Source organism: Spermophilus citellus, assembly GCF_964194105.1.
Source record: "Spermophilus citellus genome assembly, chromosome: 3".
Taxonomy (NCBI): domain Eukaryota; kingdom Metazoa; phylum Chordata; class Mammalia; order Rodentia; family Sciuridae; genus Spermophilus; species Spermophilus citellus.
In genome coordinates this window covers 46,617,003-46,634,774 of record NC_138184.1, presented here as the reverse complement: position 1 = coordinate 46,634,774, position 17,772 = coordinate 46,617,003, and the positions used below count along the sequence as shown (strand labels likewise).

Sequence of the window (17,772 nt, the reverse complement as noted above, 5' to 3'; positions counted from 1 at the left end):
TAAAAAGCAAATTTTTAAAAACATAAAGTGACTTCTTATTATTAGTAGTATTCATTTAGCTGGGAGGAATGCACACAACAGACATGTAAGACAAACGCATTTCTGCTTTTAAAAGTCAGAGGTACCAGGTGTGGTGGTGCACACTTATAATCTCAGAGACTTGAGAGGCTGGGACAGAAGGATCAAAAGTTTGAGGCCAGCCTCAGTAACTCATGGAGGCCCTAAGCAACTGTCTCAAAATAAAAAATAAACAGGGCTAGGGATGTAACTCAGTGGTAGAGCACCCCTGTGCTCAATACTGGGTACCAAAAAAACTATTAAAATAGAAAAATAAAAATCAAAGTTCTCTTTAAACTCCTCTGTATACCTTTCCTTAGAACTTTTCTTCAATCAATCAATCATTCTCCCTCTCCTCTTATCAAAATATCTAATTTAAAAACTCAGAACGCAAAAAAATTCCTGCTTTCTGCACACTGTCCCCTCATTATCCATCCCATCTTTTTTTAATGAGATAAAAGCAAGGATCATAGTAGTCTTGATCAACTTGAAAAGCGTGCTTTTAAAAAAAAGTGTGATCCTTTAAGTAAAAAGGGGAAAAGCTCAGTAGATGGGAAATGTGCTCAAGTGAAAAGATGTGGGAGGTAGATTTTCTGTCTCTCAATGACTTCAAAACCCAGAGAGGAGAACAATGGGAAAGCAGTATCTCCAGAGCAGCTTTAAAGGGGTCTGGGTTACCATCACCTTCCTCACAGTCAGACACTGAGAACCTACAGCTCCTGAGTCCCTAAATCAGACTTTGGCTTGTACAACCAGATGTTGCATTTTTCTCTGCTTAATTTTGGTAAAACTCCATGACCTCTTTTTCAAATTAAAAAGGCAATGCCATTTTTTTTTTTTTTTTTTTTTTGTAAACCACAGGAGCTATCTTTAGTGAAGCCTTCTAAGGATTTCATTAATTCATAGCCAGCCAACCAGGACTTTTCCCACAGTCTCCCACAAAAAAGCCCGGGAAGTCACTGATTGCTTGGCTGGATCTGAATATGAGTAGAGGTAAGATCAGAAATATCTAGTTCCTCCCACAGGGAAGCAAGGCATGAAAATCAAAGCCCAGCAAAAACTCATTACCACAGCTGGCCAGCGAATCCACAGCCCCAGAAAGAAGGCAAAGAGCACCTGTGATTCTGGATGGACCCCCACATGACTTCAGAAAATGAACCGCCTTCACAATGGGGGGAGGGAGGAATGAGACAAAAATGAGCCTCATGTGTCTGTTAAAGACTCAGTTTTCATGCAGCCTGAGGGCTGCTTCCAAGGAATGACATCCATTTTACTCAGATCATTTTGGAAAGCCTGAAACCAGGATGCTTACTGGTTAGCAGTAACTTTTTACATTTTTCTCATCCACAGTACAGGCAAACAACGTTTTCAAACACCCCCTCTCAAAAGCCACAGACACTCTGCAAGGTGTGGCTCCTATAAAATACCAGCCCCTCTTCAGTCCCTCCACCATGAGGGGGGACTTGAACCCCTGTCTGTAGTCCAGCCTTTTGACAGTAAGAGTACTAATAATCTGTGGTGTAAATGAATACATTGAACCTATATTTATGCTACTCTCAGTACTTACTACCAATGTTAAAAAAAAAAAATACCACTAACTATAGAATTTCAGAGGAAATTCTAGCTCAACATCTGCTTTGCCTTCTCCAAGAGGCCACTGGAGCCATCCTTATCACCCTGTTTTAATGTCCTGCAGAGCAGTTAGCCATTCAAGAAACATGTGTGGAGAACCTACTATGTACCAGGCACTGTTTTGGAGATGGAGAAGTGAACAAAACAGATAAATGCCCATCCTCCTGGAACTGACATGGTGATGGAGAAGACAGGCAAGAAAATACTATGTGTCTCACAGTAAAAGGTTCTAGGAGAAAATATAGTGAGGAAAGGAGGACAGAGTGAGCAGTGGGGTGCTCTTTAAGTAGGGTGGTCAAGTCTGGTATTTTGTTCTATTTGTCTCCCCTACTTAAATCTAGGCTCTAGAAATCATGTCTAACGTGCAGAAAGCACCAAATACTGAGTGAATGATTGGCCACTGAGCATGCCACCTATCAAACTGTCAGGTGCTGGAGAAGCCTTCTGAGACTCAAGGTTCCTGACAGATGCATGCTGGCAAAATTCAAGCTGCCCTATTATCTAGTCCCAACCTACAGCTTCAACTTTACTGTCTCCCTCCAATAAGTCCCCCTTCAGTTCTGCCCACATCTTGCTTGCTGCTCAAACTGCCCCCCACTTTCTTGTTCCACTCACTAGCAAGACACTACTCAAAGTTCCCTCAGAGAGGCCTGCCTTCTTCCTGACATCTCCATTCCTCCCTCTAAGACTCCTCAGAACCACTCAAATTTAATATCTTCTTCATAATAAATCTCATTTCTGGGGCTGGGGATGTGGTTCAAGCGGTAGCATGCTCGCCTGGCATGCATGCAGCCCGGGTTCGATCCTCAGCACCACATACAAACAAAGATGTTGTGTCCGCCAAAAACTAAAAAATAAATATTAAAAAAAATTCTTTCTCTCTCTCTCTCAAAAAAAAAAAATCTCATTTCTGTTTCCTCTTCATCGCATCACTGCAAAAATGGTTGGATGCATTCTCATTAAATCTGCAGGGATAATGAGGTTGATCTAATTTTTTATTAAATGCAGACTCTGTGGCACAGGTAAAATTCACAGGCAGAGAAGTCTCACAGAGAAAGGTGGGCTGCCTCCAAAGAAAGGGAATCTGCGGCAGAGCAAGAAGCCAGAGTTCACTGGGAAATGAACAAGAACAAAAAAGCAGAGTTCCCAAAGCAGCATCCAGGCAGTGCTCACGTACTCACTTGTCATCAAACTACTTTCCATAGGGGAAAGTCTAGGATGAAGGGGCACAGGAAGCAAGATTCACACTTCTCTGGGAATAGTAGGGAAGCATGGAGAGAGTATAGGGACTTCTCTGTACTGTGGACTCAGAATCCCTCCTGTATCTTCCTGTTGTCTGAGCCTGTTCCTTTGGTGCATCCCCACCTGGATGGGGAGCCACATGGACAGGAGTCTCTTCCCTGAGTCAAATCACAGAGTAGTTGCTCAAAAAAGAAAAAAAAAGAGAGAGAAAAGGAAGGAAGGAAGGAAGGAAGGAAGGAAGGAAGGAAGGAAGGAAAAAAAAAAAAACCACCTCTTGCTTCCTGGCTCCAAATAAGTCTTTTAGAGATTGGGATATTGAGCAGTGACAATAAATCCTAAGTAGGTGAGTGCCTGTGCCCCACCCAGAGCAAATGTACACACTCCAGAGGCAGGAGGCCATAAACTGTCACTCAACAGGGACCATGCTCAAGCTGACTGCTCCCACATTTGGTCTGCATTGCACTGCATTTCTCTGAGATAAAAGGGAGGCCCTTTTAAGAGGGGAAAAGCCAGAAATCACCTGGACAGAATAAAATCCCAGGAAAAGGGCTTCTAAACCATATGTCCTGTCTCAGGAAAATGTACCTCTTCATTCCAAGGAAGCCCTCCTTTATCCCATCCACCCTCCCACTCTTAAGCCCAACAGTGCATCTGAGAACACAAGTCTGGGGCCACTGCCAGCATTTTTTAAAGGGTTAGTATTCAATTGGGGGAGAGAAAGACCACAAAACAGAACATTTGGGAAAACTCCTTCTGTCTTTTTGTGTGTGTGTGTGATGCTGAGGAATACCAGTGCCTCACAAATGCTAGGCAAGTGTTCTACCAATGAACAATATCCTCAGACCTACTTTTAAAATCTGGTGGGAGGCAGGAATTTGGGTGGGTGTATTTATTTATTTATTTATTTATTAAAGAGAGAGAGAGAATTTTTTAATATTTTTTTTTAGTTTATTTTATGTGGTACTGAGGATCGAACCCAGCGCCCCACACATGCCAGGCGAGCACATGCCAGGCGAGCGTTATCACTTGAGCCACATCCCCAACCCAAGGGGTGGGTGTATTTAAAGCCTAATCCCTCATGATTTCAAAAGGATTCAATTTAAGTATTTACTTATTTGTTTATTTATTTATTTATGGTGATATGAGGGATTTAACTCTAGCACTAAGCTATACCACCAGCCATTTTTTGAGATAAAATATTTTTATTTTACTTTTTTTTAATATTTACTTTTTAGTTTTAGGTGGACCCAATATCTTTATTTTATTTTTATTTTTATGTGGTGTTGAGGATCGAACCCAGCACCCCGCACATGCCAGGTGAACGAGCTATCACTTGAGCTACATTCCCAGCCCCTTACTTTTTATTTTTTATTTGAGACAACTTGCTAAGTAGCCCAGGCTGGCTTTGACCTTGCCATCCTCCTGTTTTAGCTACCCAGATAGCTGGGATTACAGGCATCACCCTGCCTGGCTTTGAAAATATTTATTTAATGTGTAAAATCTAAATATTCACCTAAACATTTTGATTAATGCTATCAATTTCTACGTCCTTATCAAAGTTGCTTTAATGTTATATGGCTTTTCTGTTAAGTTCAAGCAAGCTTCCCTACAATGTGCTAATTTTCATGAAAAGCCTCATGATTAATGTCTATTAGATCAGGTTTGGAATGAAGAAAGGTACAATAAAATTACAGTGTATAAGGCTTCCAACAATACCTGCCATCTATTGCCCTTTCAGTTCTTTTATGGTACTAGCCATATGCAAATAGGACATTTTGCCATTAGATTCACTATAAAACAAATGCTTCATAAATATGCACAGTAGAGGTAGTTTGAATTTACCCTATTAAATCAAAATATTTATAGGCCGACTTCTGTTTTAGAAGAGAATTACATGTGTATTCACATCACATCTTTATTTTGTCATCCACCCCATGATTTGTTGAGGACAGCTGGTACCTATTAAGTCCCCCCTTTAAATGTTGTAGCCTTAATTAGCTACATGCACCTTCCCCTAACATTTCCAAACAAGGAACCAAAGAAATGGGAAGCTGTTCTTATCATGGATACTTTGAACAATGGAGTTGAAAATGTTAACTCTCTACTAGCGAGTAACCAAAGTTATTCCTTTTTAAGGCCCCTTCACAAAACATAGAGGACAACCAGTATTTCAATTTTCAGTCTTTTGTTACATAGGTAATTTTTTTAATTGTTGAATTTTTTGTTTCTGGCCTAGTGTTACTAATTAAGCCTTCTTTTAAGATATTACTTGGGAAAAAAACCAAGAAGTCTCCCTGGAGTTTCTCTTGGTGTTATTCAAGCTACAAACTTGTTGCATGAACTTTTAAACATGAGATGAAGTACAGAGAATCTGCAAGAAACAAACCAAGTATGGCTTTTTCCTTGTTTTGTTTTTTGTAGTACTGGGGATTGAACTCCACTACTGAGCTACATCCCTAACCCTTTTTTAGTGTGTTTTTTATTTTGAGACAGGGTTTCCTTAAATTGCCAAAGCTGTCCTCAAACTTGTGATCCTCCTGCCTCAACACCTCCCCTACACACAGGGCTGGCGATTTTTTACAAACACATCCGCCCTTCCCAGACACCCTTCCCAAACACAAACAATGAGAAATTCCATTGATCAAATTGCTTTAACCTGCCACATGTAGATTAAAACAAACACTGATTTAATTAATAACTTAAGCTTTCTTTCTTTATTAAAAAAAATTGAAGTACCCATTTATGCATTCAGGACTTCAATTGTGAAGTATGTCAATAGGCTAAATTTTGAGCAAGAAAAAAAACCAACTCAAAGATTCCCCCTGGGATTTGTCCCTTCTAGAGACTTGCCCTAGCTTTAATCTGTAGTAAGGCTATCTGTTTCAATAGGATGTGATCACTCCAGGGCTTGTGTCTTTTCAATCAGCTGGTGGCCCTGCAGGGTTTAGAGTGGCAGAGGGGAAGTGGCCTGTGGTTAAACAGAGGAAATACCAAGGCATTTTAACAGAGCAAATAGTCTCTTTACTTCTCACCGGGAAGAGCTTCAAAGGCCCTGGGCCTCAAGGAGACAATGTGTTACAGGGCCATCAGTCACCTAATCGTGTGTCAGTCCCATTCAGAACTTCTCAGAAGCCAAGACAAACACTGCCCAGGAGGACAATACCTCCCACTAGCTGGGCAAGTCTGGCCAGCTTGAGATGGGGCCCATGGTACCAGTAATAGACAGCCTCCAAGCTTTCGGAGGGCAGAAGACACTCCAAATTTTAGGGAGATGGCAAAAGGGCAAAGGTCTGGCAGTGAGGGTGGCAGAAGTGAGGTCTGTTCCCAGGGTACTGCTCCCATCCCAACCCGACAAGCTTCTGTGGGGACCTGAGCCCCTTCCTCACCCCATAATCTTACCAATGGGGAGTGAGTACCCAAGTATCCAGAAGCCTGAAAACCCATCCATCATAAGCAAGTGCAAGAGGTGATGGGGAATGAAAGAGGATAATAAAATTGTTGATGGAGTGGCCTCAGCAGCAGCAGACATCTGTTGGAGCAGAGTATATGAAAAGTTCAGGGACAGGGGAGGAAAAGAGCTTGGAAGTGTTTAAAAAAAAAAAAAAGAAAGAAAAAAAAGAAACCAACACATTTCAGACCAAATGAAGCATGAAAAATACTCAACTTAAAATAAAGACTTAAAAAAGCATTAATAGTTCTTTCCTTTGTAGGGAAGCTGTCTGTAAGATTTCAGCTGCGAGACTTTGATTTGGATCCTGCTCTACTCCTTTCGGAGACAGTTTTCCAGACAAACCCAGCTGTTCTGGGGAGGAACCCAGGGGAAGTGTCCAGTCCCCTTCATAGGCCCAGGACAGATACCCCACCAGAGCCAGAGCACCCCTTCTCAAGACCACAGTCAGCCTGACCCATTTTATTGATCAGAACTAACAAAGTCTCCACATTCCTAAGTCCAATGAAATCATTTAAAACCAAACTCTGATTTTTTTTTCTTTCCTTTTCCTTTTTTTTTTTTTTTTTTTTTTTTTTTTTTTTGGTGGGGGATGGGGCTGGGAAGACACTGGGAACTGAACCTAGTGCTTCAAGTATGCTAGGCAAGTGCTCTACTATTTAGATACACCTCCAATCCCTCTGATTGATTTTGAAAGTTTCAAATGTCTTCTCTCCCCTGATTGAGGAAGCTTATTTCCTAAAGCAATAGGTCTCACCACTGAGACAGCATCAGAATCCTCAGAGGAACTTGTTAAAATGCCAGTATCTACGTTATGTCATCTCACTTGCATTCTGGTCCCATTATCCTTGACTGCATTCTAACAAGCTCCCAAGACAATTCTGATACTGGAAGCCCCTGAACATCACTTTGAGAAACCACCCTTGGAAGGAAAAGGTACAATAAATGGTACTGCTCATTCACCCAGCTGTATCCCTGAGTTAATAACTAGCATAATGTCCCAGGCACCTCAGGAGATCCAGAGATGGATGGTTGGAGGTGGGGAGAGAAGGAAGGGCTGCACAAAAAAGATGGACACAGGCCAAGAGAGTTCCCAATTAACCAAGCAAAACAGGCTGCAAAAAAGCATTGCATTTCTTATAAAAATGTCTCAGAAAAATGTGTCAATCCAAGGCTGAGTAATTTTTAACAAGGAATTCTCTAAGGGACAGCAGAGCATCTGTAACTTGCAAGACATGATCACAGGACAGACAGACCAGATATGGGCTTGGGAGCCATGAGCTGCAAGTGAATGAAAATGCATCCAATTCAGAATCAAATAAACGCGCCTGGGCCCACAGCCAAGAAGAATTCTTGGACTGGACTTTTATCAGGGACCTAAATTTTAACCAGCTGGAACTTTTTTTTTCCTTCCAAGTACCACCCTATTGCTTTCTACCTTTTGAGATGAAGTATTTGCCTTAAATGGGAAACTTGCACATCATTGTAAAGATGATGCCAGAATCCTGGTTTCCTGAATTGCTGAAGGTGCAAGCTTTGTGGAGGGTAGAAACTGTTTCAGGCATAACATACAAGAAAAGGTAAGAAATCAAGAAATGTTCCTTCCTCCCCTACTGCAGGAAAAGCTATTAAATAAAAATCTTTAGGAGTAGATTCCTAACTCCTTGTTCCAAAAATAGGCTTCTCAACCAGCAAGACTAGGAGAGATGGGGGAACCTTGGTGCAAGTGAATGATATAATTACAGTTACCCATCACAAACAAAGTCATCCCACTATTAAGAAACAAGAATTAAGAGCCAGTGTAAATGAAGGGGCCAGCCTGTCTGGAAGTTTTACAAATTGTTACTTCTCTGAGAAAACAGCATTTATTACTCAAAGAGCAACTTTACCTGGCAAGGGCCATAAGAGATTTTTTTTCTAGGAATTGAGGAAGTGTGCCCACAACTCATTTCCCAAACTCTGAGCTGTGTTCAAGATGGTATCAGTCTCTTAATTGCCCCACAAATAATAGAGAGGTTGTGAAACCTGACCACTTAAACCAGGCCAGCTCTTGGCTCCTCTGAGAACAGCTTGAAGGGTCTGTTAGCAGAGCTGCTGAGGGCAGACAGACGGGTAAGTGGGCGGGTGGGCAGGGAGGCTGGCTAGCTACAGCTACCTCGAACATCCTGGGAAAATTCCCATTCCTACAGGGGCAAGGGTTCATGAACAAATGCTCCCTTGAAGAACAAGGGGTTCACTCACTCAACTGGTCTTCTACACCTAGATCTTGCCCCTCCTTCAGGACTCATTTCTGTACCTTGTTGTCCCCTCAGGTTCTGAGTGAAACTCAGATCCACAGGAAGCCCTCTCCTGTGTGTATTACATATAACTGACCCTTACATACCCATATTAGACTATAAACAATCCCAGAGCTGAGGCTGACATCTACAGGGACCCAGACATGAATCAAACATCTAAGTCCCTGTAAACCAGTATTACTGGAGCCCCATGCCAGCAACTGCAACTTATGGGAAATCTTACCTAGGGGGGTGGGGGTAGGGAAGGCTTCCTGCAGGAAGTGATGCTAGAGTTGAAAGGGGAAACTGAGGAGGCACAGAGAAAAGGAACAAAGGCAGAAATAGATGCAAAGGCCTTCTATGGAGAGGACATAGGCACCTGGTGCTGAGATCTCTCTCCACACTTCGTAAAATCTATCTCAAAACAGGACTTAGCCTATAATCCCAGCAAGTCAGGAGGCTGAGGCAGAAGGATTGCAAGGAACTTAGCAAGACAGCAAGACCCTGTCTTGAAAAAATTTAAAAAAAAAAAAAGGCTGGGGGAATAGTTTAGTGATACAGTGCCCCTGTGTTAAACCCTACAAAAGTAGGAGGGAGGATTCAGCAGGAAGGCTGCAGGGTCTAATTGGGTTCAACCTACCTTTACAGGGTTCCCAGGTTCTGAAGCCACCAACAAACTAGTCTAAAGACACAGGGTGAACAAACACTAGCTAAGCAGTCAGGTGAAAACCAAAGAATAAGCACCTGCATGAGAAAGTCAAAGATATGGCATTCCTAGAGGGCTTCCCTGGTGAAATCACCTGAGCCAAGTATTAAGCTTGGCAAGGGATTCTTATGAAGGTAAAGGCATCCAGGGAGGAGGGGAAGGTATGCCTTTGTAAAAAGGCATCAGGAGTTAGGGAACAGGGAGGGGGATGTAATGAATGAGGTTGCAAGTATGCAAACAGGATGGGTAAACAGGGTCCACAGGATACAGCAGATGGAAGTTTGAGAAGAGACGTGGAGTCAAGGCAAAAGCTGTTGAGAGGATCACCCCCAATAAGGCTCTGCAGAAGGGGAAAGGAGGTCAGCATTAGAGAGAGGTGACTGAGATGAGAACCACCATTAATTCTGTCGGGGGTATAGATTTCGGGAGGGCCATACATTCCCACAGGTACAGAAAACAAAACTGCCATCTTGGCTTCTTCAGAGCACTACCATCCCCACAACATTAAAACTTCATAAGCTGTGTATACTGGCACATGAAGCCAACTAGGCAACAGCAGAAAAACAGCAAACTGGACTGATCCACCTAAACCATGAGTGACATGTAAACTCAGAATAAAATACCTGTGATGCTGTTACAGTTAGTCAAAAGCCAAAATCTGTACAGATCCAAAATTTTAGCAGAATGGATAACACTAAACAGACTTAAGAAAACTTGGTATCTATTAGAAAAAGAGCAGTGATGTTTTACAATAGAACAAAATAAGAAAAAGTTTTTTTCCTTAAATGGGAAGGAATGGTAGAATTTACATTAAATTCACTAAGGGTGGGAAAAGTCAGGTACATCAGCTATTGGGGCTAGGGACATCCCAGCTAATTGGCTCATACCTGGTTTTCTACACAATTTCTCTATATGTGTGGGGCAAGTGAGCAGGAAGCATTAACCTGTGCCCCTGGGCAAGGTGTCAGGGCCTACCTCTTATCTGTGCTGAGGCTTTTCACAGTCTCCCAGAAAAGGTAGGACAACCTTGGTCTATAACTACCTCCATACCCATCCCTGGGACTAGGGAAAACAGAAATCACTCATTTCCTCCCACTTTCCAGATGAGTAAACAGAGGCTTTTGGCGCCTAGGAACAGAGCCAAAGTCAGGTACCTGGCTGTCAGAGTGCTAAGCCTGTGTTCTCTTTGGAAGTTTTAAAGCGTGAGTGCCCCTACCCGGCGGCGGCCCTAGCCTCTGTGGAAGGCACTGACCAGACGAATAGGAATCTCCAGGTCCCAGGGACTCCCAAGCCCCGGAGCTCAAAAGCCGACCCTGGGTTGGGAGGCAGTGTCCCGGCGCACATCTTTCATCCCCAAAGCCCCACCGCCCTGACAGCGTCAAAGGAGTGTCCCGTTTGGGGAAAAGGGTTCCAACTACACGGCGAAAGTCTGGGCATCTCTCCTCTCCTCACGGGCACCTGACTGAGGTGACAAACTCTTAATGCCCTTTCTTTGACCATAAAAAACACCCTCAACTCGGGTCTGGGGCAGAGATGCGGATTCGGGTAACAACCGTGAGATCATTCGTGAGACGAAAACTTAAACGGGGAAGCAAAGTTTCTCAGGAAGTCTGGAGTCCGAAATGGGGTGGGAGTAGGATGACGACCCTAGGCTAGAAGGAACAAAGGGAACACAACAGATGGGTGCATCGTTCGCCAGCGTTCCAGGTGCCCTCCCTGCCCGCCCTGAGCCTTTGCAGAGCTGGGAGCTGGAGGTCCGGGAGAACCCCACATCCTCTCTGAAGCTCCCCGTCATGCAGACTGTAAGGGAATCCCAGCTCCAGACCGCGCAGCCCTGGGACCGAGGGCCGAGAACAAAGGGTGGGGCGCACTCCCCCCGCCTCGTCGCCCCCTCACACCCGCCCTCTAGAATCGGACCCCAGCCAGCAGCCGCGCCTCATTAGCAACACAAAGCCAGAGGTCGGGCGGCCCCTTTCATCCCGGCTGGGGCGGGCGGACGCGCGACCCAGGAGGAGAGAAGCGAGGACAGCTGAAGAAGCTCTAGGACCGGGATCTTGGCGGCAGACTGGACCGAGAGCAAATAGGTCGCCCGGGCTTGTCTGCCAGCGAGCACCTGTGCGCGCCGCGCCCCTGCCTCTCCCAGCGCCCCCTACTAGTTTGGAGACCTCGAGAAACCCGCCGTCCTCGCCTTACCCTCCAGCCACAGGTGTCGGCGCCCCTCGAGCGGCCGGAGCCGCCCGCGGCCACGGCCAGTTGCGAGCCATTGAGGCAGGCATTGACAGTGAAGAAGACAGAACAGAGCTGCAGCCACGGGGCCATGGCCGTGCGCTCGCCCAGCCCGGCCCTTCTCCGAGCCCCGGCCGCCTGCAGCTGACCAGCCCCGAGTGGGCGGTGGCAGCGGCGGGGAGCGTGCCTCACTGAGCATGCGCCGCCGGCCTACGCCCCGCCTCTTCCCTCGAGGTCTCGCCCCCAGCCTCAGTTCTTGCGTACAGATCCTGCCCCTCTAGACTGGCCATCCCGTCTTGGCCCGCCCTTCTGGTCACTACCAAACTGCTGCTTAGTCTCTGGCAATTGCAGGTTTATTCCCCCTCGCCCAAGAATTTTTTTTTTTAAACACAGAGGATTTTTCCAAATGATGCCTGCTCCATGCAAAAACTTGGAAGAACGCAAAGAACATAGTAATTTTAAAAATAATTTAATAAGCACCTGCTATGTGCCAGATCCCTTCTTGTGTCCTCCCAATCACATAAGGAAATGTTAGTATTATTGTTATCCCAGTTTTAGGAGTAGAAAAGTTAGCTCGACTTCAGATTTAGAGAAATCCTCACTCTACATTTACTACCGGGACCTCAGACAAATGACTTGCTTTCTCCACAGTACTGTTTCCCCCATAAGCCAGAATAATAAGGGTAAGAATACTCATCTGGGGAGGATTCTTTTGGTTAACATATAACAAGGGTTCAATAACTGCTCCAACCTATCATCAACTAACTTGCATAGATAGGGTCACTGAGCTAGTACCCATTAAACCTGAATTCAAAGTCAGATCTTATTGAAAACAATACTCTCGACCACTACAATTGTCAAATTTACCCTTGTGAAGTGGGTATTATCTCTGGAAGACGAAGCTGAGGTCCAGACAACTGGAGAAAACATTACACAGATTTTCACTAAAATCCTCCCACCTCTTTGCCTCATATCTAAACACTTAAACCACATCACTTTGTCCCTCTGGGTTGCCCCCACCCTCATCTAGGCTACCACCTCCACCTCTGCAACAGCTTTCTGAATACTTTTTCTGCTTCCATTTGTATCCCTATATTCAATACATTTGTTCACACTGAAATCAGAGAGATCTTCTAAAAAAAGTAAATCACCCAGCAAATGGCACAGCTTAATGACTTGGAAGGCTGAGACAGAAGGATCACAAGTTAGAGGCCAAACTCAGCAACTTAGTGAGGCCCTGAGCAATCTAGTGAGACCCTGTTTCAAAATATAAAAAATGGAAAGGAGCTCAGTGGAGAAGCACCCTGGGTTCAATCCCCAGTACCAACAGTAAAATTTAAAATAAATAAATAAATTTTTAAAAGTAAATCAGACTACTGATTTCCCTTGATTAAAACACTTCTGTGGGGCTGGAGATGTATCCTAGTGGTAGAGCACTTGCCTAGCATGTGCAAGGCCCTGGGTTCAACCCCCAGCACTGTAAAAACAAAACAAAACTCTTGCATGGTAGTTTTGTTGATGTTGTTTGGCAATTTTGTTGTTTTTTGGGGTTTTGGGTTTTTGACTAGGGATTGAGCCTAGGCGTCACTCTACCACAAAGCTAATCTCCAGGCCTTTTAATTTCATTTATTTTTATGTATTTATTTACTTATTTTTGCCTTGCTGAGGATTGAACCCAGAGCCTCATGGATGCTAAGCAAATGCTCTGCCACTGGGTTACATCCTCAGACCCTCTTTTGTTTTATTTTGAAACAGGGTCCTATTAAGTTACTCAGGTTGGCCTTGAACTTACAATCCTTCTGCCTCAGTCTCCTGAGTTGCTGGTATTACAGATGTGTGCCACTGTGCCAGGCTCTGTGGTGGTTGTTCTTCAAAGGCTACTTAGAATAAAATCCACACTGGTCTCCTCTCCTACATCATCTTGTCTCTGACTTCACCATCTGGCTCCAACTACACTGATCTCCACCCTCCCACACATACACCTTGACTCAATCTTGGTCTAGCTGCTCAGTAAATGTTGGAAACTATTACCTTTGTCCATCCAGCAAGGCAGCCTTCTCTGCATAACTCCATCTAGGGCCCAGAATCCCCTCTTCTTCTTGTCTGGTGTGGACTAAGCTCAGCTGCTTCTACCACAGGATTCAGGCACTTTCCATGATGGCTCCACACATGCTACCACAACTTAGTACTTAAACCATTCACAGACTTTGAAGTGGTCCCAGCTTTGTCTGTGACCCTTATGTGAAAAAAAGAGGACCTTTGGTAATACTGGAGAAGTCCTAGGGATTTGAATTCAAAATAGTTATCTGTGAAACCAGGGAGTAGGTCTGGTTGGAACTCCAGGGCTGGATACCACACACACACACACACACACAAAAAAAAAAAAAAAAAAAAAAAAACCACTGGCATTATTGCTAGAGAAAGAGAGAATGAATGGGTGGTCCTAGGTTCTCTAAACAGCAGCAACCACCCCAAGACCTGGGGATTTCCTGTCCATGTGCACAGCTGGACAGAAATATTTAAGTTTCCATCTCACTGCCAAGGCATTCAGAAATTCAGACAGATCCAGTGAAGGTGGGCACCACAACATTTTTGGTCATCCAGAAGGGCCATGGTCCACACAAGGCAGCTGTTGGAGTAGCCTTCTCTAAACAGACCTCAGGAAGCACATTTGTTGGCTCAGAGCTCTATCCATCCTCTCGCACACTTGGTATACCTCTCTGTGTCATTCTGAATCCATCACAGCTGAAGATGTCCAAGGTCAAGGTGCCATGGGCTGAGATGTGGCCAGGGCTACTTGGGTGTTGAAAGACAAGGAAACCATGAGGCTACTGGCTCCTTATTCCATATGTATTCCTGCTTAGATACTCTCCCTAAATTATTAACCAATCCCATGGTGAGGAACTTCTGTTATAATTAGTGATTTTAAAATATCCCCTGCACATTTATCTCAACACATTTATTCAACTCTTTTCTTAAGATACATTCCTAAAATTGGGATTGTTGAATTATGCACATCTAAAATTGCTGAACCGTTCAACATCTCATTGCCCTCTTAACTGCTTCTCTGGTTGCTAATGAGGTGGAAGTGTTCCCCGGTACTGATGGGCCATTTGCACTTCTTCCTTTGTTCAGGAGTTGGACTCTAAGAAAAGGAGTAGTACATGGAGCTTATGATAGAGGAAGAACCTTAAAGAGGGGATTGGGGAAAGGGAAACATTTGTATTTTTTTATTCACATCAGGTTTTATTCACGTCACCACCTGACTTTGTGACAGGGCAGGCAAAGCCATACTCCCACTCCCTGTCTCCACTACTGTCGAATTTCTTCCCATCACTATTCACTGCAGAATCTGCCCACTGACAGCCACTGGGTACAGTCTGCAGAGTTCAGAGACTGCTTCAACTTTTCTACAGAGCCTAGAGGACACAAGGAAAAAGCCCCCATGTCTTGTCTGGAACACAGGATGACTTCTCTCAGGACCAAGAACCTAAAGGCCCTCTATTTACCTTCTAGGAAAGTCCTGTGCAGGTGTGGAGGTGGGAGGGGAGCCACAGACATCAAAGGATCAAATTGGGTCAGGATATTAAGGCAACAAATTGACATTTGGCATCATCCTCCCCATTTAGGTATTTTCTACTGATTCTTTTCATCTCCTCTTCTTTTCTTGACCCTTCAGAATATTTGAGGAGTGAGGGGAGGGCAGGGCTTCTGTAGGTATGTGTGAGCTTCTACTTAGAAGCTAAGATAAAAAGAAGATGCCAGATTCCAACATAATTCCAAGATTATCTCCATGAACCATGGTTTCCCTTAGACCACTGTTAAACCTAGCTGTGCAGATGCCCAGAAGATAAGTCCAGGACATCCTTCACAAATATAATACCTGCTTTCACTCCCCAGGGCCAGAACTGTCTTGTGGTCCAGTCACAATTTCAGCTACCATTCACCTCTCTGCCCTCAGCACTCTACTTGGGACATATCAGTGGGAAAAAAAATTGTTACCACCTCCCCCTGCTAGAACAAAGCTAAATATTAAAGATAAAAAAAATCACCTTAAAATAAGCTGTTGATGAATTGCAAATATCTTTCCCCAATCTACCAAGAACCTAACCAGATAAGAAAAATCCATAATTACAAGGATTGAATTTTTTTAGGAGTCCAATTGTCCCATGAAACAAAATAAAGGATAAAAAGTGATCATGGTGTCATGCATCATTTTTAGTCAAGAATAACTAAAGACAATTTTCATGAACCGTGGTTATATTCAGTGGACGGATATTCTAATTTATTTTTGGTATTGTGATAAAATAGTGCATGTATGTTTTCTGTACTAATCAAGGCATTAAAGGTGAAGGATGTCCCCAACCTCACTCCCAACCTCCTCAGCAGGTTGAGGTTGCAAGGTTTCCCAGGGCTTTAGGATGATCATATGTGAACTGGCATCTGCCTGCGAGTCCACCGCATTCCTCTGTAGGAACACCCCAAGACTGTCCCTTTGTCGGGATTGGCACCCAGCACCCAGCAGTCTTGGCTCCAATGGGGTAGGTGTGATTATCCCTACTTCAAAGATAAAAAGCCAAAATTCAGAGCTGGGATTGTGGCTCAGCGGTAGAATGCTCCCCTAGCATTGGGCGGGACCCAGGTTCGACCCTCAGTACCACATATAAATAAAGGCATTGTGTTGTGTCCATCTACACCTAAAAAATAAACGTCTTTATTTTTAATCCAAAATTCAGCAAGGAGAAGTCTATCTGCATTCACAGAGCTGAGGTTCAAACCAAGCCTCATCACCCTGCCTGGGATGGAAGTCCTCAGACTCTTCGGACTCCTCCAAACCCTCCCTGAGTCCATAGCTTTCTTGAACCTTATCTTCCCACCGCCAGGACTGCCCAGAGACCGCCAGGGGGCGCGCACGGTCCAAGTCCGAGATCCCTAGACAACCCTGGACTGTGCGGATGGAGTCTAAGATGAAGTCCCCAGGGCAGGTGCAAGTATTCCGCTGTTATCCAGAGACGGTGCTAAGTTTGGGAAGTGGGAAGTAGAGTTCAGGAGGCAGTAAGAAAATAGAATCAAATATGGGCTCTCAGCAGCCATGTGGTTTGGGGCAGCTCATCCTTTCTGGATGTCAGTTTTCACAGCTGCAACAAAAATGCAAAAGTAAGTGGGTTTTTGCAAATCTAAAGTAATCAAATAGCTATGAGGATGCGCTATTGCCTGTTGCATCAGGTGGACCAGGAGTTGAGGCAGCCAGGCCCTGAGGCAAGCAGAACCCAGACAGCAGCTGGGGAGATGTCTGCCTCTGTTTCCATAACACCCTGGTTTGGAGCTGTACTATACTGGAAGTCTGTGGACTGTATCCTACTTGCCACCCATTCATTCAACAAGTATTTATGCAACATATCAGGCATTATTCTAGGAGTTGAGGAACAGTGTGAACAGCATACTGTCCCCAACAGGACACTGTCCCAGCTGTAATAAAACTTACAAGAATGGGGGACTTTGGCATTACTCAGATAGCCACATGACCACAGGAAAATTATAAGTAGATGGATTTGTTGTTCTTGCTTTATGAAGAAGTGATGTTTGGGCTGGGATCCAAGTGAAAGAGTTACCTAGGCAGAGAGGAGGGAACAAAGAGAAGACTCATTATGAGCAGAAAGAACAGCATGTGCAAAGGTCTTGTGGCAACAGGGAATTTGGCACCTTCAAGGAACGGAAAGAGTCCAGTGTGGCTGGAGAGCAGAGAGGTGTGGAGGAATCGTGCAAGGTGAACCAGAAAAGCATTCAGGGACAGGCAGACAGAACATGAGCTCTGGTTGTTTTGTGGTGCTAAAGATTGAACCCAGACCTTCAAGGATGCAATTGCTCTATTCCTGAGCTAACCCCAGCTCTGGTTTGCCCTGGTTTGCACCTAAAAGTAGCCAGCAGACTGAGGGATTTATGGGCAGGACTGAAGCTATATTTTGAAAACATCCCAGTATCTGAGTGCCATTATTGCTCCATATCACAGCCTTTAGCCACATTTGATACATACTTGTTGAATGAATGTCATAAATTCAAGAATCATTTAAAAAATCATAAAAATTTCAACCCTACCTGAGCTCCAAATTATGCAAACAAAAATAAAGTGATGGGGCTGGGGATGTGGCTCAAGTGGTAGTGCGCTCGCTTGGCATGCGCAGGGC

The 17,772-nt window shown here is 44.3% G+C and overlaps 1 protein-coding gene and 1 long non-coding RNA gene across 3 annotated transcripts in view; both read right to left on the bottom strand.

Annotated features, from left to right (window-relative positions):
• Positions 1-11,803, bottom strand: part of IL17RD (interleukin 17 receptor D) — a 64,107-nt gene extending 52,304 nt beyond the window's left edge. The window contains exon 1 of one of the 2 annotated variants that reach the window (XM_081284136.1): positions 11,555-11,803. In XM_081284136.1, coding sequence (XP_081140262.1) covers positions 11,555-11,680 — 126 coding nt within the window. In that variant the 5' untranslated portion in view covers positions 11,681-11,803. The remainder of the gene's footprint in view (positions 1-11,554) is intronic. The other variant, XM_081284135.1, reaches the window with a different exon arrangement.
• A 4,570-nt stretch (positions 11,804-16,373) lies between these two features.
• Positions 16,374-17,772, bottom strand: part of LOC308643846 — a 37,422-nt gene continuing 36,023 nt past the window's right edge. The window contains exon 3 of the long non-coding RNA XR_014020832.1: positions 16,374-16,725. This is a non-coding gene — a long non-coding RNA (uncharacterized lncRNA). The remainder of the gene's footprint in view (positions 16,726-17,772) is intronic.